The sequence below is a fragment of the Thamnophis elegans genome, chromosome 6 (assembly GCF_009769535.1).
Source record: "Thamnophis elegans isolate rThaEle1 chromosome 6, rThaEle1.pri, whole genome shotgun sequence".
Lineage (NCBI taxonomy): Eukaryota > Metazoa > Chordata > Lepidosauria > Squamata > Colubridae > Thamnophis > Thamnophis elegans.
This window is the reverse complement of record NC_045546.1, coordinates 40,547,506-40,573,627: the sequence shown is the minus strand read 5'-3', so window position 1 is coordinate 40,573,627 and position 26,122 is coordinate 40,547,506. Positions and strand designations below refer to the sequence as shown.

Here is a 26,122-nt window from a genome sequence, read left to right as displayed (position 1 = left end):
TGCGTCTTATACTTTGGTGCATCTTATACTCCAAAAAATACAGTACATGGCTTTTCATTTAAAAAATTATTACTTCAGAAGAATAGGCATCATTGAATCAAATTATTTGTGGTTTACTATTCCTCTCTTTTTAATAAATTTAGAATAAATTTCAGTCTCGAATAGACTGTGCTTTTACCAATATATATGAATATAAATCTATGTTTCCAGGTATTGAGCCTGCCCTCTCACTCTCAAAAAAAAGAGAGAAGAGAAGAACATGGTGTCTAGCACATTGATTAGATCTATCATTTCTCCTAAAATATACCTAGCAAAAATTACACCAGAGTTTCTCAATGAAGACTAAAAGAAAAATCAAGTATTATGTCTGAATAACTTTCTCCAAATGAAATTCAAAACAAAAGTAGAAAGCCCTTAAGAAATAAATATAGATTTCACCATGTTCCACAGAGCTCAGTAAAATTTAAGAGTATTCAGTAGATAAAATATACATTGAAATATTTAATAATTCATATTTATTTAGCAGTTACATAGCATAATCATGTCCTATCTAAAGACTAATGTACATTTCTTACCTCTGGGCATTTCCTGACGGGGAATTTCTCACTTTGGGGTTACTGGAATGCATTGACAGAAATCCTAAGCACACAATTACACACACTGACAGGCTCTTGTCAAGTCCTTCTGTTGCGTCTGGCTGTTGTGAAACACTTTCTGCCACGTGCTTTCCTCAGTGCCACTGGCCTACTTGTCTTTCTCCTCCGTGCTTCTCTTTTCTGCTGCACTGGACCTTTTCCTCTTGCAAATCCAGCATTCTCCAAATGAGTGACTCCTGTTTTTGTAAGGAAGTCTCTCATCTCCAGGGCAAACTACGCAAACCAGTCAAAAGCAAACAGAGTAAAAAAAATTAGTCTAGAACTATTTGAGATCAATACATGGCCATTTCTCTTATCTTTCAATTGAAAGGGAAAAATGAAAGATTTTAATCAGATCAGACATGATCATGTATTGCATCCTTAAGTGAAATGTTTATGTATTTAAAAGCAACAATCAGATGTGCCCTAACCCTATCTAACCAAGAAGGGAGAGTTTCTCTGCAATCAAATGTAAGTTTTTAGGGGAAAAATACTTTATCTATGCCTTGTTTCATATCAACTTGAGCCTTCAAAAAATTCTGTGTGGCCTACAATACTCATATAACTATAGATTTTTCAAGAGCCTTCCTGAATCAGACCACCTCTCAGTGTACTGGAACTAGTTTCTCAAAACCCAAACAAGCACAGTCAAAGGACTTGTTGTCATGGCCGGCTCAGACTCGGTACTAACTGTGAGCAGCCAGTCCATCTGCTGCCTGAGCAGTTGCAGGCGGAGGAGGATGCACCATTCACTAAACAGCTGTCATTAGTAGATGAGGAGCCTGGGCCGCAAGCCTCTCGGAGAACAAGATTTTGCTCTGCAGACAAGATAGCAAAGGGGTTCTGCCAGTCGCTTCTCAAGAAAGGAACTTTGCCTTTCCAAATAAGCAACACGCAGTTTGTAAGAAGAATAGCGAGTTCAAATCCTTCCATTGGCAATATTCATTAACTTAAACTCTGTTGCCTCTCAACTTGAAATTTTGTGATCATGATTCTGGACTGGGACTGGCTGATGATTCTGCTACAACATTAGGACTCTTGGACTTTGCCCAACCACTCTTGTGCCTGCTGCTTTGGATTTGCCAAACTTGCTGGACTTTGGGGGAACTTGATTTTTCGTGTGTATGTGTGTGCGCACACAACTGCACCCAAACATTTTCTTTGACACTTTATTTGCTTGAAAACCTCCTACCGAATTTTGCAATTCTCTGCATGTTTGTGAGTATATGCTCTGAGATAGAATACCTGAAGTTCCAACACATCTGAGGATTGATTTACAAGATCAAAATTGGACCATATTACCTCAAAAGATGTACTCATTACTTTAAAAAAACTTACATGGCAAAAGAGGAAAAGAAAGGGAGAACCTGTGTAGGAACACTTCCTAATTGTTTCTTAATAATCAAAACCAGCCTTAACCATAATTTCTCTGATATTGTTCAAATGTATAATGTCCACTGGAACTGCCAAGTTTAGACTTGCAGCACCAAATATTGTAAGCTAGTACAGCAATTTAGACACATCATGCATGATAATATTTGTTTGTTTGTTTGTTTGTTTGTTTGTTTGTTGGATTTATATGCCGCCCTTCTCCCAAAGGACTCAGGGCAGCGTACAACATTAAAAAAACACATATTACAAAAGTTAATAAGAAAATTAGATAGAGTATCCAAAAACAAACCCAATTAATATTAACAATAACATTTAAAAATAGATTAAAATTAACAGTAATCAATCATTTAATTTATTTTGTTCAGGCCAGGCCGGCTTGCTGGAAAAGCCAACTTTTTAGGGCACTTCGCAAGGACTGGATTATACGAAGCTCCAGGGGCAGCTCATTCCAGAGGGAAGGCGCTCCCACAGAGAAGGCTCTCCCTCTGAGGGTCGCTAGCCGACACTGTCTGGCCGACAGCACCCTGAGGAGGCCAACTCTGTGGGATCGCACTGGACGGTGGGAGGCTACCGGTAGCAGTAGGTGGTCTCGCAGGTATCCTGGGCCTAAGCCATGGAGCACTATATATTTGGGTAGATTTTGAAAGAAATATATTGCTACTGCAGTATTATCATTATAATTATTAAATAAATAAGTACTGTTTGTCCCTTTAGGTTATGTGTGTATGTCTGGACGTACACACACACACACACACACAATGGTGATTTTGTGTCACCAAGTCATTTTCGATTTCATATAGATTTTCTCCATGATCTTTGTCCCTAACCTGTTCTTTCAGGTCTCCCAACAGTGCACATTTGTACCCAATATAACAATTAAATATCTGATTAAAAAATTTATCCTAATGCCAGTTTGGTTGCATGCATGCCGTCAAGAATCATATATCTTAAATAACATTTAGGGAGGCATGATTTATTGTTATCAAAGTACAATAAATACAAAGTTTCCATTGTAATGCGCATTCCATGTGGTTGGCAATATCCTACATACTACAATGCTTCCCACTATCTTTTCCTCATAGTCCTCGTTGAACAACCACTTGTTAAGCAACTGTTTGAAGTTACAACAGCGGTAAACAAACAGCCTTTGCAATCTTCCTGCTGTCCCTGATTGTCATTTGTGACCTTCACTGCTGGCACACATACACACATAAGCTAAAGGGACAAACACTACGGACTAACACTAAGGACTATCTATACTGGAATTGTTGTATTTCTTTTTCCAAGGCCAGATATATGATAACATCTCTGTCACTCAATATATTTGGCAAAATGTAGAGCATAAAAAACCATGTTCACATGTGCAGGTTCAAATTAATGTGATTTAATTCTAAAAGCCTATGCTGAGGAATCTTTCCAACTAATGGTCAATCCCTGGATGGAGTTAGATAAGGATCAATGACATTCAAGGTTCTAAATTTGCTTGTGGCTAGGTAACAAATCTAAATTAAGCCCACTTTTCACTCTTCTCTCTGGCTCTGCAAGTCCTTCTCTTACAATTAATTAGACTAGTAAAGATTATTTAGAATTCAAAGTATAAGACTATAAAGTCAAAATGGGCATATATGGTTTTTATACCAGATATGCTCTGCCCCCATATACTTGGTTACATTGCTACTGGAATTGGTTCTGATTCAGGATACAAGACAATCAAAAACCAAAGCAGGTTATAAAGACAATGATACAGACAACTGTGACAATTAGAAATGCTAACCAAAACATAATATAGAGTACCACTTCCCATTCTCCCAGTTATTTAATGAAATATACAGTTTTCCTACCTATAAAACTAAGTCCCCACAATATAATTGCTGTTGTTGTATTCTGCCTGATTCATAAAGACACTGGGCTGAAGTGACAATAAAAGGAAGACTAGTTGGACTTGGTGTTTTTGCCATTCTTTCAATCACTTTCCTTAGTTCTATAGGAAACTCACCAAAGCTCCAGTGTCACGACATTGTGCTGATCAACCAGAAGAAGGGTTCGGAATCCCTCTGCATATATATAAAGATTCTCTGAAATGAGACAAAAGAATACAGAGTAAAATGAAAAAAAGAGAAATAATTTCAATATAACCTTGAAAACAAACATAACAGCAGGATGCATTATTTGACAAATTATCCACCCTGCAATTAAAAAAACTTAAAAAAACTTGTAGGGATGATAAGAAAGAACAAAGAATAGTTATCTTGTGTTCTAAAAGGAAAACATCTCACTTAATTAAAAAAGGGAGGAATAAAAGAAAAAAATGCAATAACATAAAGCATCTTTTTGACATGCTTACTGAAATCCAAATTGGATTTGGATTGAGAAACTTAACAAAATTAAATTAAAATTCAAAATATTAAATAGGGATGAACTCCAAACAATGCTCTCTCATTGAAGAAGAAAAAAAACAATTCATGTACCACAAAGAAGCTTGGGACAGCCAAAAGGACTGTACATACAACCATCTTTATTTTAGTAACAGTACCTCCACAAAAGCATCATCATATAACCAAACAGAAAGCTCAATATTAGACAGTCCAGATTCAAACACCAAGTAGAAATAGAGAATATGATCAGGACCCTGAGATTTAGAAAGCCAAAGTTGGGGACATATAACAAGTGAAAAAAATGAATAGACAAATTGGTGAGAGCAGTGTGTCCCATTCTCTTTATTATCTATGATGTCTTTATCACCTCAGCTTGTTCGGGGGGGGGGGGTTCCCCCCCAAAGCACTGAATAACTACTAATTTTATTTTCTAAACATGCCCATGGATTAATGAATCCTCAAGCATTCTTGTAAATAAATACATAAATAAAATTACTCTAGAGATACTTTACAGAATGCCAGCTTCTCGTTATATTTTTCTAAAATTAAAAATAATATTATTAGAGCCATAGGGTACCTGGAACCTGTCAAATACCATATTTCCTACTCTAGTTAGGAAATTATGTAACTGGATCATCTAGTTCTGAAGCTCATTTAGCTAATGTTATAGTACAAATACCTTTTAATGTTGACTGCCAGTATTTGGGGCTAGGCAAACAGAATGTCCATCATCTATAAATGTCTTAAACAAAATAAAAATAATAAATAACTAGCTTTTGACACTAAATACCTAGATATTTTATCCAATTACCTTACATTCTATACATATCAAATCTTTATTATGGTCATAGAATCATATAAGGAAGATAGCGTACTTTCAATTAAAAAGCAGAGAAAATACATCCAAAGTCCAAAAAATACTGTATGAAAAACCAGATCTAGTAAGAAAGAAGGTATATATAAAAACAAGTGTCTAAAAGAATCTAAAAAAGAGATAGGAGCAATAGATGGATGTAGGAGAGCACATAGTTTAGTATGGTGAAGATTGCCATATTAATTAGTTTAGTATAGCCAATTAAATGCTCATTAAGTCTAGTTTATGGCACAGATCATCATCTGATAAATTTTCAGTGCCACTGTGCAGAACCTGGTAACTGTACTTTATGGAATATTAGCATATGAAAGAAATGGGGACGTATACAATTGTTTTGTATGGCTTGGGTATTTATGCAGTAATGGTGCAATGAGGCTTAGTATGAATGTGTCTTTAATGCAAGTGACATGCTCTATTGTTTCTGTGTACGCAGAGTCATGGGACATTGTCTTTCTGGATAAGGAATCTTCCTGTATTGGTCTTCCAAGGAAAACTGAGAAGAAAGTATGGCATTGTGACAGATTAAAGGCCTTCAGGTGTTTAGACTTTCTGAGATAAGTATGTAAAAGTTGGGATCCTGACTAGATCCAACTGGTATTTTGTGTCTGCTACAATCTGTTTAATAAGTGCTTTGGCATGACTGTATCCATCTGGAGTAGAAGACTTGGAAAGAAGCCCAAGGCTAACCTTTTAGATGCTACTGCCTGTTCCCATGTAAATTAAAAATAATCTCTCATAGTGAATGCGGCAAGGTTAAGTGGGGAGAAAATACTCTGAGCAAATATGGTCATCCACAGTCTTACCTCCATTTTCACGACTTTCACCTCTAATTGCAGGCTAGCACTATAAACACACTTTGGAACTTGTCAGATTGATATTAAAAATCTGGATTGTACAAGTTCTAATAGTAAGAAATTGACAAAGCACTCACTAGGACACCATAAAAAAGCTGGGCTATTGGCTTGGTTTTCAATAATTAGAGTATAATGCAATTTTGTATTAAAGAACTTAAGGACAGCAGAAGAGTTCCTTTGGGCCCTCTCATTACTTAATGAGAGTACAGTGTTGAGTAGAACTTTTGGATCAGGGCAAATGTCTGAATGTAATCTGTTAAGAGATGTTGTAGAACTCTTTTCAGATCTTCATAAGAAAAGGATATTAGACATTGCCACAACACTGAGGGATGGAGGTTATGTGATAAAGGTTAGCCTTTTATCCTTTTCCTATGAAGATCTGAAAAGAGTTCCATAAGCTCATTCAGCTAAATGGTTTTACTGGATCTGTGTAATCACACATTTTATAAGGTAGAATTCACAACTATGTTTCTGTTGAAGCTATACAAGTTGAGCATGTTTATATAACGTTTTCAATTCTTATAATAAATGTATTAAAAAACTGACAGTTGGCCACACAAAGAGGGACATTGGGAATGTCGGGACTTACAGGCTCACTAATTATCCCAAAATACTTACTATATTTGCATCCACATGAATGCTTACTTATAAAATTGGATTATGTGTTATCCAGAGAAATCCCAAAGGATCATCAATTCTGGATTTAAACTGATTACATAATATGCATTGAGATTTGTAAGGTTCGGTTTTGGTTGATTTTCACAATCACAAACTACAGAGTGGATCTGCCCATGAAAGCTTTTCCATCAATGAAGCATATTAATATTGCAAGCAAGGAGAAAATTGCTACATTCTTATTTAAAGCACACTGCAGATATTTTCTACTCAGTTGGTATGGTAAACACAAAAAAGCAAGGTGGATTGCAGTGATATTTTAGCTGATCATCAGTGCAGACCACAATTCAAAACATCTAAAATAACTAAGTATGAATGATAAATTGTTTCCATTTGTGTATTTCAAATTTGAAAGTTGTTTATTTTAACTTTTTGGGGGACGATTCAGAGTTACAGTCCCAGTTTCCCAGGTGACCCCTTGGGAAAAATAATTGCACATCCCTGTTCTAAAGTGAGGCTCTCCCTCCGCCATCAATTCCTCCCAACTGCCTACCTCACACCCACATCCAACACACCTTTTGGCTGCCTTGCATAGTACCTTGAAAGGTAGCAAGCAGCCCCAGAACTGTGCAGCTCTGAGGCTGCTTGCCACAATGTGGCTTAAGGAGTTTTTGGTATGCCAGAAACTGGTATGCAATGTGAAGCAGCAGCCACTCCAACCTGGCCCAGCAATGCAGTGTGGCATGGTGTGAAGCCCAACTGCCCCAGTGGTGCAAAGCCTCAGCTACCCTGGCAATCCCCAGCCGCCAGTGCTTGGCCCAGCAATATGGCACAAAGCCTTTGTTATCCTGCACTCCAAGGCCTCTGCTGGCCGGCAATCTACCACCCCAGATGACCCTCACCATATTTTTACTCCTGCTGCTGATCTTTCACAAGGCAGCTACTGGTTATAGAAGGCCTTTTCTTCCAGGTCTTCTGAGGAAACTGTCGTGCCCAACTTTGGGAGAGAAAGCCTTGTGCAGTCAGCAACTACCTTGCAAAAGGCCAGGCTGGGCATGCTTGATCTGCAGCAGGAAGAGGAAGACAGCAAAGCAGTGACATGCGGTGAGGTTTATAGCTGGTGAAGCACTGACACAGGTGTTTCAAATTTCTTTAGACTTGTGGACTTCAACTCCCAGATTCCACAGCCAGGCATGCTCAGTTCCGATTTAAAGCGACAGCATTTTCCCCCTTGCAAAATAAGTTTTCCTTCATTCTTTTTCTTCTCCCTCCACCTCCTTCCTTCCTCTCTCCCTCCCTCCCCCCTCTTTCAAACAGACACACGCACACAGAGAAGTTGGATCCCTCTCTCACTCACTCACTCTCTCTCAAACAAACACACACACAGAAGTTGGATTGGATATATTTTCCAATGGCTTGAAAGCAGCTCCTCTGCCTACCCCCCCTTTCCCTGCTGCCTTCCAATCCGAGCCTTTGATTGCAGGTGGAGCCACGTTGCCTTTCAAACTTGTAATCAGTGAAGCTGGGCTTATATACTTTTATCCAACTGTGTGTGTTTGTGTGTGGCTCTGCATGCAATCAAACTTTTTGAATTCCTCCCCCCTCCCCACACATGCACCTTTTCCAGCTGTTTCAGAGAGGATTTCAACTCTGCTCTTGCCTGCCATCATGAAAAGAAAAAAAAACGTAAAAGGAGAAAGGTCAGAGCTCTGAGGTCAGACTGAGCTAGTTGCTCCCAGAGCCTCTAAAAAGCCTCTAAAAACCGCTCTCTACAGGAGGCGAGAGAACCACATGCCTCATCTACATAAGGAATTTTTTGGTTTTTAACACTTGCTTAGCTCTGCTCGAGTGATCATAAAATCAGACTAAATGAGGCACCTCGTTCTCCTGCCGCCCCCTGTAGAGAGCACTTTTTAAGAGGCTTTTTTTAAACAGTTAAGCACTAAGCAGAGTCATCCACCGTGACTCTGGCAGCAACTACCTCAGCCTTTTTCCTTTTACATTTTTTTTTCTTTTCATGATGACATCCCTGCAGCAAAGGTTAGCTGGGATGGCAGAGTGCAAGACAGCAAGTTGGGGTAATAGGTGAGAGGGAGTAGTTGAAGCATTCCTGCAATCTTAAGTACAGACAGGCTGCCAAACAGCCAAATTTTGATCACATAACCATGAAAGAGCTGCAATGGCTATAACTTTAGGGACAAGGCATGAGTATCATTTATTCAGCAGTGCCATAACTTCAAATGGTTGCTGAACGAATGGCCGTAACTGCCTACAGGTGAAACTTGAAAAATTATAATTATCGTACAGTTCATTTATTCCAGTAATGCAACTTAAAAGGTAAAATGTGGTGTGTCATAATTGTGATGATCATGGCTTACAGCTCATGAAAACCCAAATCCACAATCTCAGAAAATTAGAATATTGTGAAAAGGTACAATATTCTAGGCTCAAAGTGTCCCACTCTAATCAGCTAATTAAGCCATAACACCTGCAAAGGGTTCCTGAGCCTTTAAATGGTCTCTCAATCTGGTTCAGTAGGAATCACAATCATGGGAAAGACTGCCGACCTGACAGTTGTGCAGAAAACCATCATTGACACCCTCTTTAAGGAAAGCCTCAAAAGGTAATTGCAAAAGAAGTTGGATGTTCCCAAAGTGTTGTATCAAAGCACATTAACAGAAAGTTATGTGGAAGGGAAAAGTGTGGAAGAAAAAGGTGCACAAGCAGCAGGGATGACCGCAGCCTGGGGAGGAAAAGGCCATTCAAAAGTGTTGGGGACTTTCACAAGGAGTGGACTGAGGCTGGAGTCGGTGCATCAAGAGCCACCACACACAGACGGATCCTGGACATGGGCTTCAAAAGTCATATTCTCTTGCCAAGCCGCTCCTGAATAACAAACGTCAGAAGCGTCTTACCTGGGCTAAAAAAAAACAGATCTGGTCTGTTGCTCAGTGGTCCAAAGTCCTCTTTTCTGATGAGAGCAACTTTTATATCTCATTTGGAAACCAAGGACCCAGAGTATGGAGGAAGAATGGAGAGGCACATATTGCAAGATGCTTGAAGTTCAGTGTGAAGTTTCCACAATCTGTGTTGTTTTGGGGAGCCATGTCATCTGCTGGTGTTGGTCCACTGTGCTTCATTAAGTCCAGGGTCAACTCAGTCATCTACCAGGAGATTTTGGAGCACTTCATGCTTCTTTCCGCAGACTAACTTTATGAGGATGCTGACTTCATTTTCCAGCAGGACTTTGCACCTGCCCATGCTGCCAAAAGCACCAAAAACCTGTTTCAATGCCCGTGGGATTACTGTGTTTGATTGGCCAGCAAACTCGCCTGACCTGAACTCCATAGAGAATCTATGGGGTATTGCCAAGAGAAAGATGAGAGACATGAGACCGAACAATGCAGAAGAGCTGAAGGACCCTATTGAAGCACCCTGGTCTTCCATAACACCTCAGCAGTGCCACAGGCTGATAGCTTCCATGCCACACTGCATTGAGTTGAATTGCCGCAAAAGGGGCCCAAACCAAGTACTGAGTACATATGCATACATACTTTTCAGAGGTCCAATATTGTTCTATGTACAATCCTTGTTTTATTGATTGCATGTAATATTCTAATTTTCTGAGATTGTGGATTTGGGGTTTTCATGAGCTGTAAGCCATAATCATCACAATTATGGCAAATCACGGCTTGAACTATCTTGCTTTGCATGTAATGAGTCTATCTCATATATTAGTTTCACCTTTTAAGTTGCATTACTGGAATAAATGAACTTTTGCACTATATTCTAATTTTTCGAGTTTCACCTGTATAACTGTTTCAACAAAGAACACTAAGCCACAATGGTTTTATTTTTTTAACTGTGAAGCAAAGTAGAGTGGTTTATAAACCACAATTCATTACTTAGTAACTGTGTGTTATTAAAATAACAATGTGAAAACCTACTAAAATTATTTTGAAGTTAGAGATTCTGCACAATAAAAAGTGCCATTTTGAAACTGCAGAGTTTCCAAAGAGCTATGAAATAGAGATAACCGGAGATTTTAATTACCTAAACATTTTTGGTTGATTATTTCTATCAAAAGTTTTCCCAAAAGTGAAACTGTCAGAAACTTTTGTAAAAAAAATAATAATCACATAATTCTGGAATTCTTTTGATTTTAAGAAAGTATAGCAGTGTCGAAACTGCATCTTGGACTTCAATAATGCAAACCTTAATAGAGTGGGGGTAAATAATTTTCCATGATGGAGAAGATAATGGAAAATGTAATTGAAGAGGGGCAAGAGATTTTAGAAAGACAGATACTAAAAGCACAATTATAATCAATGTGATGACAAAAAAACGTAAAATAGGAGAAAAACACAATGACGGTACACAAAATCTTAGTGAAAAATCTGAAAAACAAGACACGTAGGAAGTGGAAATGGAGACAAATAGGGTTATGAAAGGTTTCAGAGTCAAAAAATACTTCTGTACATAGACATGCATATAGCAGAAAGTTCTAATATCTATGATAGGATCTTAGGAAAATATGGAATTGCATTAAGGACTTGCCAATACAGTAGGTGCTACTATATAAAAGTCGTCATACATTTTGAAGCAATATTCTCCCTTTAAATCTGAAGTTGCCAAAGTCAGAATATTTATTCGCCTCCAAACCAGCTCCAGGGTAAGATCAATACAAAGATGTAACCTAAAACTGTAGCAATGATACCAGAAAGTCTAAAGCTCACTAGGATATTATGAGAAAAAATATTTACAAAATATTTATTTTATTTAAAATAAAAGTATCATAATATCAGCTTCCTGAGTGAAATAAAGAATACTTGTGGACAATAAATGTTGTCCAGATTTTTAAAAGAGAGAAAACAAGGGACTAGAAAAACAAATTTAGACCAATAACTGGAAGAATTCTAAGGATCAGAATAAATCACCTTCAAGAAAAAAAAATAGGTTCATTTATTATTCTTGATCACTAGCAAAACCACCAATAGCATAAAATGTTAAATGAATTAAATGAGTTATAAGATATTGCAACAAACACTAAAGATACAATAAATTAAAATGTCAGAATTTTTTTTAATCATAGTTATTAAAGATGACTTGTTGACTGTTCAAGATCTCTTTGAAGATCAAAAAGATTAAAATTAAAATAATTAAGATGTGAAGAGATATAAAGGTTGAATAAGAAATTTACTATAATTCCAAATACGGTCTTATTTCAAAGTTTGCAAATGTACATGAAAAGTTTTTCATTATAATTTCAGCTATTTCCACTAGTATTAGCACAATGTAATAATGCTGGAGATGCATTCAAGAACTTCCCATACCCATGGCTGTTAGTATCAAAGATGAAGGAATTCACAATAGGGAACTGGTTTATGCAACAATTATTTGTGAAGTTATAGCTGAAACCTGATCGATATACCAATGTTACAAATTACAAATTTACTAACATAGTTCTTGTTGTTTGTGGGAATTTAATACATTTAATCACCATGGCTGGCAACAAAAAATAATGAAAAAAAGAATTGGAAGGGAACTAATTTTCAGATAGTAATATGTGTAGATCAGCGATGGGATTCACTTACCTTCCCTAACAGTTTGCAAATGTGAGCACACACCCTGCATCTATGCATGCACAACGCGTTCTGCGCATGCACAGTGCTTGTGCATTACATTGGGGCGGGTGGGTGGAGCCTCCTACAGCCGCCACTACCAGTTCATCCAAAGCAGAGAGAATTGGCTGGATACCACCTCTGGTGTAGATGCAACATTTGCACCAGTTTTATTTTGTATGTCATTTATACAACTTACAGAAATTGGAAAAGGAAAATGAAGACCACTACAAAATTTACCCAAGTATATATGAACAAGTGTTATTTGAAAGTATTCCTATTTCCTATCTCTAACTGGAGATTCACTATTCAAACTTTTTTTTAAAAAAGCTAATTTTTCCTGGGCACTTTAGGCTTCATGTTTTTTAGAAAGGTAACTTTCAGGGTAAACCACTGGAGGGCCAAATTTTGAGTTAATAATATGATATCAATACCAAAGATTAAATTAATATCAAAGATGAAACCACATACAACTAATCTCGTGGGAGATACGAACAAGCAAAATATTTGCTTAAAAATACTAATTTTGACTATTTTTGAAATTTTTAGTAAAATATTGAAACTGTAGCATGTTTTACATATAAATCAGAATATCTGCCCACAACTGATCTGGAACCAATAGATTCCCTAGTCTTTGAATTAATCCTAATTTGATCTGAAGCCACTTTAGTCTTTTAAATATTTGAAGAGTGCCTTAATTCATGATTCTGGTAGTAGATTAAATTTTATTTCAGAAGTTATTAAATGTTCATCATTAGAAATGGTTCGATTTAAATAGATAATGCTTAGAATGAGTTACTGAAAGATGTGGACGTATTTTGAGTTGATGGAGCACAAAACATCTTGAATTTGAAACATTTGAATTAAAATACCTCTCTCTAGTGTTTCAAATGCTCTATTCTGTTTGGATCTGAAATGGTCTGTGCTGTTCCAAACATTTTAGAAGTATCTGAATCTAAAAACAATCCTCTTTCAAACTCTAAACATCTGTTTCAAATTCAAAACAGTGTTACAACACTTCCAATACAATTAGAATAACCTGCTTGAAGCCAGAAATAATTTAAATTTGAAACATTTGATACACTTGAGTGTTCTTAAGATATAAATGAGATTTGGTATAAAAAATACTGGAAGCATTGTTGTGTACTTGTATCTAAATCACAATTTAAAATTTCTTTCTCTCATATACACACAAATACATACACTTCTATAGCAGAGATAACTAATTATATTGATACGGTGTTACAATTTTTTCATATTCTTAAAACACCTTTTCCAACCCAGACGATTTAAAATGTGTGAGCCAAAATAACTGGTGGGTATCAAATTACAAAACATCTGCCTTAGCATTTAAGACTATAAAGAAAAACAATTTTATGATATCATTTTCAAAAAACTGTTACACCAATCACAACACTGATAATATAACCAATTACTACTAACAAAGGCTTTCCAATTCTTCAGGTTAATAGAACTTTCACGTGTTTTTCTTTTGTTTTACAGTGTTCTTGATATTTATGGGTAATATATGCTCTCCACAAGTGAACATAATATAATTCAACTAACAAAATAAAAACAAAATGCATAGTTCAACTATCTTTGATACTATCTAGGCAGTGGTGGGATTCAGTAAGTTCGCACCTATTTCGGGAGAACCGGTTGAAAAACTTTCTAAGCAGTTCAGAGAACCAGTTATTCGAAGAAATCTCATTTCGTTATTTTCCACTTTACATGGCTAATCCTGTAAGGAAGGCAGGAAGGAAACATTTTGGTGTTGTTTCTAGCTTAATCTTTATTGCCCTACTAACAGAACCTGCCTCTCCGGTTAACCCTTACTACATTGTAACACCCATCGATGTGAGTGACATCGATGGGTGTTACAATGAGTTGACCTTGCCCACCCAGTCACATGAAGCCCCAACTATCTAGCTGGTCATTAGGCAGAGAACCAGTTGTTAAATTATTTGAATCCCACCACTGTATCTAGGGATTTACATGCTATAGTGGCTAAGGTAGTAGACTAGGAATAGGGAGCACAAGTTAAAAATCATTCAGTGATTTTGAGCCAGTTACTCTCTGTCAACTCAAGGTATCTCATAGGGTTATTGCTAAAAGGAAAAACAGGATGAGGGAAAACTATGTATACCTGCTTGAACAACTAATGAAAGATGAATTATCAATCTAACAGATAATAATGGCATACTACTCATAACATTAAACATGCTAATGAACAGTATATTAAAAACAAAAACAAAAATGTGCTCTTACCATGATCAGAGTATTAGACAAGTTACAGCATCAGTTCTGGATTTCTTTGGATAGTTCATCTGACAAATTCCAGAATTCAGTAGTCTATGAGGAAAAAGATGCACCAATGTAGGGGCTTTTGTTTGGTTTGTTGGTTTTACAAGTCTAGGAACAATGGATACAAAGTCTTCTGAAGCAGCACACTTTGCTTGTTGTTTTGTTTTTTAAAAAATATTAAGATCAATTTGAACAGATTAAGAAAAGTAAGATGATTAGTTTTGTACAAAAAGAAGTTGATTTTTCCTTCATAACAAATTTGAATAGTTAAAAGCAGGAAGCATTTTTAATTTCTAGGTAACGTATATCTCAGCTGCCTTATAAAACAATATGTATATTTCTAGATCTATTTTTAAGAGAAATTACTTTGAAGCTAGTAAATTCTGAACAACTGAATTTCAGAATGGCACTGACTTCAGAGATATATAAAGTATTCTAACAATTTAACATATTTTGTAGAATAACAATATTCCTTTCTGAAAGACAATGAAAGTTTGGTTAGAGTGATAGTAAAATAGGCAGATAGAGGCTAAACTCCTTACTCAACCCTGAGTTCAACAGATGATAACATTTCCCAGGCTAATCTCTCTTAACACAAGAAAAAAGGCAGTGAAAACATATTCAGATATTTGTCCTTGAACCCTTTATAGGGAAATAGTACATAAACAGCATAACATTAATTAGCTGAGGCTGATAACATTTTGTCTAATCTTACATATTATTCATATTTCCCTTCAAAGGCACAGTACACCAGAGCTTTCAAGGTATCTTCTCTAATCCAAGGAATGATGACATACCATACATGCCCCAATTCTTAAACAAAAGTAACTTCAGTATTTCTTTTTTTAAGTATCTTTCTTATAAGGTCAGTCTAACAATATTTCAAAGAAAAGTGGGCAACCAAAGCAACTGACTCTGGAACTTTTGCAAATAAAAGATTATTACTAATCTTTAATCTAGCAAGGATTCAGCATGAAATACAATCTTACTGACATATTTCAAAGTTATATAGGGAAGAAAGTATTTAATACACCAAACACTTAGGCTTTACAGTAAATGCTTACTAAATGAATAAATATTAAAATGTTTAAATCATAGTAAAATTGATGAACTATTTGTAGCAACATTAATGGCATACAGCCAGACTATTTGATGGACCTCTCGTCTGCCAAGATCAGGGAAAATTGGTGCATTTTGGTCACCCTGATCCAACAATACCATATGACCAGGAAGCCTCATTTCATTGTTGTGAGCACCTGCTGCCTGAAATGATGTCTCCCAGATCCATTTAACTCTTTACTTAATGGTGTTCAACAAGTCTTTTAAAATCTGACTGTTCTCCAGGACCTGGGATAAAATTTTGTACAGCCCTGGTTTGTTCTGTAGTTTATCTGTTCCTTAGCTTCTCTGTTCTCCTACTTTCAAGGGTAAGCCACCCAGAGTCATGCTGGAGTCAGGCAGTTTATAAATATAATAAATAAATAAACTTCCATTAATAATTGGACAAACATTCTAATAATTTACTCAGAAAATTCATATGTATGAATAAGTAAAATAACTACAAAAGTATGGATGCCTATGAACATTACTAGAGGCTACAACTTCTACATAAAAATCCAGAAGCCATCCTTAGTAGCAGTGAATAATATTTAGTTTCCTTTAAAAAAAAGAGCAAGGTGCTTTGGATCTAGTTTGGAAATCATTCACTCTGTCACCTAGTTCTTCAATAAACACACTCTTCCCTCTGCTACCTGCACCCATAGATTTAGATTTTTTTTTTAGTTTAGGTATTAGTAATAGGATGTCAGACACACAGCTGCAGTGTACTGCCATCTCATTTATTGAATGGGGTTTTTTGAGCACATGTGGTCATAAGAATTCAGAAAAAAAAATTGGCCAACAACAAAGAATGAATACCCACATCAGATACAAAGTCCCCTTTCCCCATTTTGGATTCAATTCCATTGTTGGAGTCCACTGGAGTTGGACAGCTAATAAATTCAAACAAACGAACAATAAATACTGCACACAATTTACCCTGAGTTGTAAATTGCCATCAAATAATCTATTTTTTTCAGCAATGTTTCAGATTTCTCCACATATTTTGCCAGCAGTTTCAGGAAATATTAAGAAAGGTTCATCCACAAAGTCCAAATTCAGAAGGCCAAGGAAATATCAGGACATGGTACCAAGGTTGGTCATGATCGAGGTAGGTGATTTTGTGCAAAGTGTTAAATTGAAGGATTTGGACAGCTTTTACTTGCTGCAAAAATGTAATTTTAGCAAAGAACTTAGATTTCCATTGCTATTGCCACTGCTGTTATTCATATATAAACTATATTTGCTCAGAAGACTTTCTATATCATTTCAGACTTCTCATCATTGTCGTCAGCCATTCAGTCCTTGGCCACTCTATGGATAAGTACTTTCCATACATCACTGTCTTGCACTGCCTCCTTTAAATCTGCTAGGGTTATCCTGTGATCAGACTTCTATAGGAAATCAAATAGGTGGTTACCAATTGTTGAAAAAGGCAACTCAGATTTATTCTGGACTCTTTTTTCCCCATCAGGTCTTTAACTGCTTGACTTGTGCCAACTCTCTAGAAGATCAGAGTTGATTCTTAGCTACTCTTGGACATATTTACTCATACCTAATGAGTAAATATATCCAATGAAAATCATGTTGGGTTTTTGTCCTAGGAAGTAACCAAAGCAATAATATAAATAAATATAAAAATCCAAAAGCTAACGTGAAAGTCCATAGCATTAATAGTGTATGTTTCCATTTAACCTGGAAATAATGGTCAAAATAATTTGTGAACTTTCTTCTCATTTAATGAGATATACCACATAAAAATATGATCTCTTTCTTACTCAGAAAATAGATCTGAAAGCTCAGGATACAACCAAATTGCTAATTCTAAGCAGATTCTAGATCTGGTCAGTTCTTCACAAAAGAAAGATGTGTGATTTATTATAGTTCTAGGTTATCCTTCTGAGTAACAAACACATACAGGAGCACCACTGATATTTTTTGCAAGAAAAAATAACAGAATGCTTGTTACTTGGGGGTGGGGGCAACATTAATTATTAAAGCCTAGCCCATTATAATAATATTAAAAACTTGTATTCGATTAAGATTTTCAGAAAGACTATTCCATTAATTGGAATCTGCAAATAAAGCTCTCTTCTAACAACTGGTCACTACCTCTGGTTTCAAATATAGCAGTTGAAGCTCTATAGAAGATCTTCAGATGACAAGGAATACAAGATTATAACAAATATGAATGGTAGGACAACATATTTAAAGAAAATATACTGGGACTTTAATAGTAATGTAAAACCATGTAGTTCAGAGAACAATGGTGTTGGACACGGAATCCTTTGTATATTTAGCTGAGCAATCAATAAGACAGTCAGGAGGTAATTTATTAATAGAATCCCTAATCCGGCAATAGGCAATCTAATGGTATCTGAATGTTTTCTCCCACAAAGCCTACAATTTCTTGTCACAAATCATGCTGGCTAGGACTGATATAATCAAGACCAGCCCATCAGGGGGTAATCTTTAATCTGTCCTTGGAAGAAACCTTTAGTTATACAATCTGTAATGATACAATATGCAAATTTATGGTTAGCTAAAAAAAAGTCTTAAACTGTTGCTCATAGTTAGGTTCACCCAAATAGGTCACAAAAAAGCAAATCCAATTTTCTCAGGATATTGTGTGGATCTAAGCCGTTCGTGCTCTACATGGGGCTGCCCTTGAAGAGCATCCGGCGACTACAGCTAGTCCAGAATGCAGCCGCGCGAGTGATTGTGGGCGCACCACGGTTCGCCCACATAACACCGATCCTCCGTGAGCTGCGCTGGCTACCTGTTGGTCTCCGGGTGCACTTCAAGGTCCTACTTACCATTCATAAAGCGCTCCATGGTAGTGGATCTGGCTATTTGAGAGACCGCCTTCTGCCAATTACCTCCCTTCGTCCCATCAGATTGCACAGAGTAGGCCTCCTCCGAATCCCATCCGCCAGTCAGTGCCGACTGGCGACTACGCGGAGGAGAGCCTTCTCAGTTGCAGCTCCGACGCTATGGAACAATCTCCCCGTGGAGATCCGCACCCTCACCACCGTCCAGGCCTTCCGCACAGCCCTCAAGATCTGGCTATCCCGTCAGGCCTGGGGATAAGACTTTACTCTCGCCCCTCCCGAATGTTGAATGAATGTTGTGTTTTTACCGTTAATTAATTTTACTCACATTTTCTTTTTGTGTTTTGTTCTGCACTCCCCTCCCTTATTATTGTAAGCCGCCCTGAGTCCCCTCAGGGAAAAGGGCGGCCTATAAATGTTTAATAAAAAACCTAAAAAAAAAACCCTAAAAAATACAACAAAATTTCTCAAATAAGTCACAGGATGAAAAAAGTGGTATCAAGTAATTCTGCTTCTTCATTAAGTCCATCTTCTTCCAATTATAACTACTCAGCAGTTCACAAACTGTTGTTTCATTGAGTCATATTGACAATATAACCCATCATGACTATTTCATCCAGTTCCTACAACATTATATTGAAACTATCTTACCATTAATAAATATAAGAATAGGAAATTGGAAATCATTATTTTTTTATGAATTGAGGTGGCAGAAGAAGATACAGCTTCCTTCCTTCTTATGCAGTCTACCCATCTCCTCCTCCTCAAAGTAATTGTAATTGTGACTCACAATCAATTTTCTCTTTTACAAAACCAAATAAATCAGCTTTATTTTTCTCATCCAAATTAACCAACATCCTTTGAAGAAAAGGGAAGTACAGCCAAAATTCACATTTTCTCTCAAATATCCTGCAAATGAACGTATAAAACCTTATTTTACTGATAGTCTCTTAACACAAATGTTGTCAATGTTGTCAAATATGGTTTTTATGCTTAAAACAATTGGTCTGCTGACTATTTAGAATTAAATTCTTGCAAATGGTTGAGTTCAGCAGTTGCTGTTACTTGTATTTACTTCCATTTTTAATATAAGAGATAAAGATAATAGTGATTTGCAAATTTAAATAAACTCTTTTCAGTAGAGTACTTTTCAGAAATTAGCAATGTGTTGTAAAATTCCAATCTCCCATGCCTTGAGATAAGTAAGGTAAATACCATATTCTTCTGAAGAGGTGAAAAGGGACAAAATAAGTATTGTATTTTTCAGAGTGTAAGACACACCTTAGTTTTTGGGGAGGAAAATAAGAAAAAAAGCATTCTGCCTCTGTCTACCAGCATCCATTGTTATTTATCTGGCTAGTGTCCTTAGCAAACAGCCTTATCAGTTTCAGCACGTTAGCCTGATTCAACATGAGCAGCTGATTGGTGGGTGGATCGGCCTCCCAGAATACCCCCAATCAGCTGTTCCCAAAGGTGAACTTTAGCAAGATTTGCTGGTTGTGAGCACGTGTGTGCAGCAATTGTTCCCTTTGGGATGCTTACAACCCTAACCCTATACAATCACAATACCTCAGTAAAAAGCTGGGTCTTGGGTCTTAACAGTCTTCCAAAAGCCTAAGAGTGGGGTACCTGTCAAATCACCAATATGAGGTTATTACACAAGTTAGAGGAAACCACATAAGACATGATTCTAAAGTCCCACTATAGCAGATTGCAAGATTCCAGGGAGGGGATCTAGAGCAGGCCCACTCTATCTGATCTAGTGGAATAGACCTGCTCTCTTAGGATAAGGTAGTCCAATAAATAACCACATCCTTTGCCATGTAAAGCTTTAAATGTGATAACCAGCACTTTGAATTGCAGCTGGAAGAAATCTGGACCCAGTGCAGTTTGCACAATAAAGGTTTAAATGGGTGAACCTATGGGCACCCATTACTCTCTGTATTATTGCATTCTGGCCCCACTTGTAATTTTCTGTTTGCCTCATAAATACTTTGACCACAGTCACATTTGTTTTCTTCAACTCCACTTCATGGCGATCCTACATGTTCAAAAACTAACTTTGCAAACAGTGGAAGTAACTCAAATTCACTAGTTGTCTCTTGTTTCTAGGAAGTGTTATAATTACCTATAAATACCTCAATGGGTCTTCATAAATCTGTTTGGCAATCACCATCCTTTAATCTGTTTAGATAAAAGTTTTCAATAATAATTGGCAGTAGTTACATACCACATCCCTGATCTGCAGAGGATTATGTATACAGGGAAGATTCTTTTCAGTTGCAATTTCAACATTTTAGAATTCTGCTCCTTTAGACCTCAGCTGACTTCCTCACTTAATTTTCAAGTTAATTACCACATTTGCCCTATATCATCTGTCGGTTTCCCCCATTCCATAAATTTACACATGGTTTAGTGTAGTTGTTTGCTAATAACTACCATTTTTATATTGTAATATTATTGCATAAATTTGTAATCTATCTCATAAGCCAAATGGCAAGGTTCTTCAGCTGAAAAGTAAGATATGAATTTTCTAAATTAATAAATGTTGCAGACACAAAGCTAATCCCTCGTTCAAGAGGGAGAAGAGGTGACAATAAATTGTTCTTGCACTGCAGAGTTTTTAGAAATGCTTCCTTTTTCAGCTCCAAGGGGGACAAGGCATTTTAACGTTGCACTCAGTTTGAAACATGATGTCATGATCCACAGTTAGTTTTTCAATGGTATATTAGGAAAATGTCAACAGGTCAAAAATGAATTATGAGATTGAACTCAAAGTATATTAATATATTTATGCCAAATCTCTCTATAAATCTAATGATTTTCTAGTTTCAATATGTACAACTACTGCAGATGTTGCAGTGATATAAATTATATATTCCCGCACTATAATTTGTCATAGACTTCATTAAAGTGACCAAAATATGGCCTGGGACCATCCTAATGCCTGATCCATATATCAGCAACTACATAAAAATAGACAAAGAGTTTGTAAAATTTCCACTCATAATTTTTGCTTCCCCATAAATTACCACAGCCAGGAGAAAGGACTTGAATAGTCTTTGTCAAATCTACTTCCACAATTTATCAGAGAGTATAGTCAACTGAGGAGCTTTCTTAGACAAAATATCTCTACAGTGACTCATAAGCATAAAATGTAAAAAAAAAAAAACCTGTGTCCTTAGTAGATTGCATGATGGGGTATTGTGTGAAATGAAGCCCAAGATACCTAGAAAAATTCATGCTGATCATACTGATTTGTATGCTTAATCATCATTCCCATATTTTAATATAGATGTATTTTCTTAGCCTTCAGCTAAGAAAAAAGAATCAGTATCTGCTTTTCTCCCCCCCTCCCCCCTCCCAAAAAAACCCTCCTCTTATCGTATCTGTTGTTCTTAGGTCATAAAAGCTCATTCAAATATCTTTCTGGATTTGGCAGCAAAAATGTTACTGGTTTCACTGAAGCATCAGTGTTTTAGCATGCTCAATCTGTGGTCTTATTCTGTCTGTATATCAGTGCAGAATAAATGTAACATTGCTGACTTTGACTTTACACCTAAGTTATATGACAAATTACACTGATTACATGTAACTATCACAGACAATTAAATACAAACTTTTTGATACATGGCACAGACAGCCCAACCATGGATTTTCCATCACACTATTTAAGCTGAACAGATTTACAGAATATGTGTAACCTTGTGGATTGTGTGCTACATTTACATTATATTCCAACTCTATTAAATTTATCTGATAGATATGAACAAAATTCATTTTTAAATTATCTTATGTTTATACAACTGCATATTAAATGGAAGCTTCTAATTATAAAATATTGCCTTTTAATATACAAGTTTGCCTTGTATTAAGATTTTAAGCATAGGCAACAATATTCAGAATGAAATGTAAGACCATTCTTTGTATTATTTGATTACAACCCTGAAATTCTCTTTAATGGAAGATAGAGTCCTCTCAGAATTGTAGTAAAAATTGTAAACAGTAGACACCTAAAGAATTATATAAATTAAAACTGAAATCAATTGGGACAATGTGACCAGCTATCTACCAATTCACCCAATTCACTTTCTAAACGACTGCTACATTACATATTCTCTATTTTGTAACTAAATTACAATCTTAAAACAATTGAAAATGCCAACATTCATTTGTCTTTTAATCCCATATTTGTCAGTGGAACAGAAAAAGGCCTGCCAATCTATGTAAAGTTTGATTAATCTGAAGTATCCAATACTTTAAAAAAAATCAAAATTGCGTATTTTATTCCTTCCATTTTATACCATCATGTATTGTATAGTATATTTATTCAGGATAGCTAAGTCAAAAATCTACACTATTTTATATGAAATGTCTTCTACATAATGAAAACTAGTTAACTCTATAAAAAAGTAACTGCTTACAGGACAAAACCTAGGAGCAATTTAAGTTTCTTTCACAAAACTTGTTAATGTGGGAATGAGCATATTACCTTAAAAACAATTGCAATGTAGTACTAGCACATTTTCAGAATTAAATATGTCCAAATCTATCATATATCTACACATCTAGATTTATTCCATAGATATAATAGATATTAACCACAAATATTGAGTAATGAATGCAATCTGCCAATGTTCTAGGGGAGACCCAAGTTCTAGTCTACTTTCAGTCAGTCTAACCACATGACTTTTGACGGATGTCTCTCTTAGGCCAACTACCTCACATGGTTGTTTTTTGAGCCCTTGAATGAAAAGATAGTTATAAACATAATGACGCTAAAATATATTACTCTCTTTAGCACTATACTGACTATTCACCATATACCAGTATATGCCTCCTCTTATGCCAATACTATGACCTGCACTGGGGAGAAATAAACACAGAACTTGTTTTCCTAAGAAATCAATAGAGTGGCATCAAATAATCCAACATTTTCATCCTTACCCATAAAACTCAAAACATATTCATACACTCCTATATAGGTATTCTTCCAACTGGTTTACAGTTGACTGTAGATTAAAACAGACATTTCTCTCAAAGTCCAGAATTATGGAGCTTCTTACTTCCAAACCATGCATTAGATAAGTCTCCATTCCCTATTCCACAACCACAAATTCACCCCGTCCAATGATGGTAAGAAGGAAAGAGAAGACAGGAATGCAGGAAAGATCCTGTCCCAGGCACACTTCAGGTAGGGCTTAGTTTCTTGCACTTTTCCCACCAATAATCGCCTCTTCCCTTTTGTATCCCCATCGCCAATACCTCCCGTCTTTTAACTACCCAGATCCCCTGCCAGTCTCCTAAACATACACAAACTCAATCACAGACAACCCCCCCCTTTCCCAGGATTAACGTTCACTCCCCCCCCCGTGCCCGTTTGTTCTTCCCTCACATCCAGTGGTCACGCCTTCTCCCTTCGGCCTCCTCCAAAGCCTGTTTTCCTTCCTTCCTTCCTTCCTATCTTCCGCCCTCCCCCCCCCTCAAGGCTATGGCAGAGTAATCGGAATTGCCCCCCCCTCCCGCCTCGCTTTACCTAACACCGACCCCTCCCGCCTTATGGAGTCTTCTTTCTTCCATCCCCCACGCGCTTTCCGCGCCCGCCCGCCCCGGGTTTTTTGACCAGCCCCCCGAACTCTGAAACTTTCCCCCAAACAGGCCCGCAGTTATTCAGAGTCCCCCCCCACAGCCACTCACCCACCCACCCATTATCACCGCGTCGCTCCCTCCCTCTCACCTCCCATGGCCCGCAGTTTCCAGGGGAGCTGGCACCATGCAGAGCCGCCTGTTTCTCCTTCTCACACTCACTGCTCTCCTGAACAAGGGCGGAGGTGGCCTGGCCTGGCCCGGCCAGGGGGCACCCCTCACCCCCGGGCAGGAGGGGGCGGCGCTGTGACTCTCCCCGGCGAGGGTGAATTCGCTCCCTTCCCATAAACACACACAGGCTCCATTGTCCGCCAGTCAGTCTCCCTCCTCCTCTCCCACATGGTACCGCCCATCTCCCCTCTACCTCTTCTCCCCCCCCCCATCGAATAAAACCGCCTCTCGTCACTCCCCCGCCGTACCCAATCAATGGAACGTCGCCTTCTTACTCACTCACTTTCACTCCTCAACCCATAGGGCCTCTTCTCCCAGCAATGGAAGTGGTATTGTCTCAAAGGAGGAGAAAAGAGAAAAAAGATCTGCCCCCCCCCCTTTTTTCCCCGGGAATGGTATCAACTGGCTCTTTAAAGAGACAGAGCAGAATACCCGGGCCCTTCCTCGGCTGTAAACTGTACCGCCCTTACCTCCCTCCATTCATCCTGGCACCGCCTCTTCAATTAGCATAGACCAACCCCATACTTCAAGGTAGTTTTCGTTCCACCGCCTCTTCCTTTTAAAGATACAACCACCCAATCGCCTTCTTTAAAGCGACACACAGCCTTTGCTATTCCTCTCGCCCGCCGCCAATCTCCTCCTCCTGGAACTCCTCACCATCACCCTGAATGCAGCACGTTCTCTGTGTAACCGATCGAAAGCCATGGAAATCTCGTGCGAAACCCATGGCAGATTTTCCAGTAGGAGTTCCTGGTTCTCTCGGTAGAAGGACCCCGGGCGGGCGGGCTTAACACCTCCCAAGCCAAAAGCTTCTTCGATAGGAGAGGCATCCGAGGTTGGGGAGCACCTCCCCAGCCTAAACCACACCCAGCCCGGGCACACAATCGTGCCCGGTTCACACACCTCAAGGCCTCCCAACTCACAGGTAAGACAACCCCCATCGCTAATTGCGAAGGTTCCTCGAGTGAGAGCGAAAGAACCCGCACAAAACAGCAGTGCAGCACACTGGGAGCACGCGTTCTCCACCTGGGTTTTCCCCCGCCTCAATAAAGGAAACCTGAATGGAAAACGGTGCGCGTCACTTAGCTGAACGGCAGTACAGACTGGAATTATACGGAATCTGAAAAGCTGTGGCCTTCCAAAAGGAAAAAAGTAGCAGCCCTGGCTTCATTCCGGACTTGTTTCCCATATGTTGGATCCCTCCCCTCCCACTACTCCCATTTCCGAATCGCTTTCCCTTCCCTTACACCTCACCTCGCTGGTACACCCACCAACCTCCCGCATAATCCTGCGACATACAGATCTTCAAAATGTTCATTTCAAGAGCTTCACTCAGTCCTTTTAAAACGATGAGAATGGTAACATTCGTTTCGACAGACGTGGACCTCACCCATTGTTACTATAAGTGAAACCACGACAGAAAAACTGAAAGGGGGGGGGAGAGACCCTTTTCACAATGATTTAATACACCAGCTTCAAGCCTGTTAATTGAATAAAGCTACAGTGATTCATAAACTACAATGGTCAAAATGAATTTTCAAGAGGTACCTTTCAACCTTCATGTTTTTATGCATCTTGCCACTGAAATGTTGTTCAACTCTCCAGCCTAACTCGAATGCCTCCAGTATATGCGAGACTACAATTACTGTCAGCCCTTTTAGGCAGACCAAATCAAGAAACAGACTGTACAGGAAGATTAGAACTAT

General features: G+C 37.8%; 1 protein-coding gene across 4 annotated transcripts in view; it reads right to left on the bottom strand.

Moving 5' to 3' along the window:
* Positions 1 to 24,779, bottom strand: part of BCL9 (BCL9 transcription coactivator) — a 53,740-nt gene extending 28,961 nt beyond the window's left edge. The window contains exons 1-4 of one of the 4 annotated variants that reach the window (XM_032219438.1): positions 24,700 to 24,779; positions 14,635 to 14,718; positions 4,024 to 4,102; positions 576 to 869 (exon numbers count right to left, since the gene is read on the bottom strand). In XM_032219438.1, coding sequence (XP_032075329.1) covers positions 576 to 628 — 53 coding nt within the window. In that variant the 5' untranslated portion in view covers positions 629 to 869; positions 4,024 to 4,102; positions 14,635 to 14,718; positions 24,700 to 24,779. Of the gene's footprint in view, positions 1 to 575; positions 870 to 4,023; positions 4,103 to 14,634; positions 14,779 to 24,336; positions 24,575 to 24,699 lie in introns of those variants that run through there. The other 3 variants (XM_032219440.1, XM_032219437.1, XM_032219439.1) reach the window with 3 other exon arrangements.
* Between the last annotated feature and the right edge of the window lie 1,343 nt (positions 24,780 to 26,122).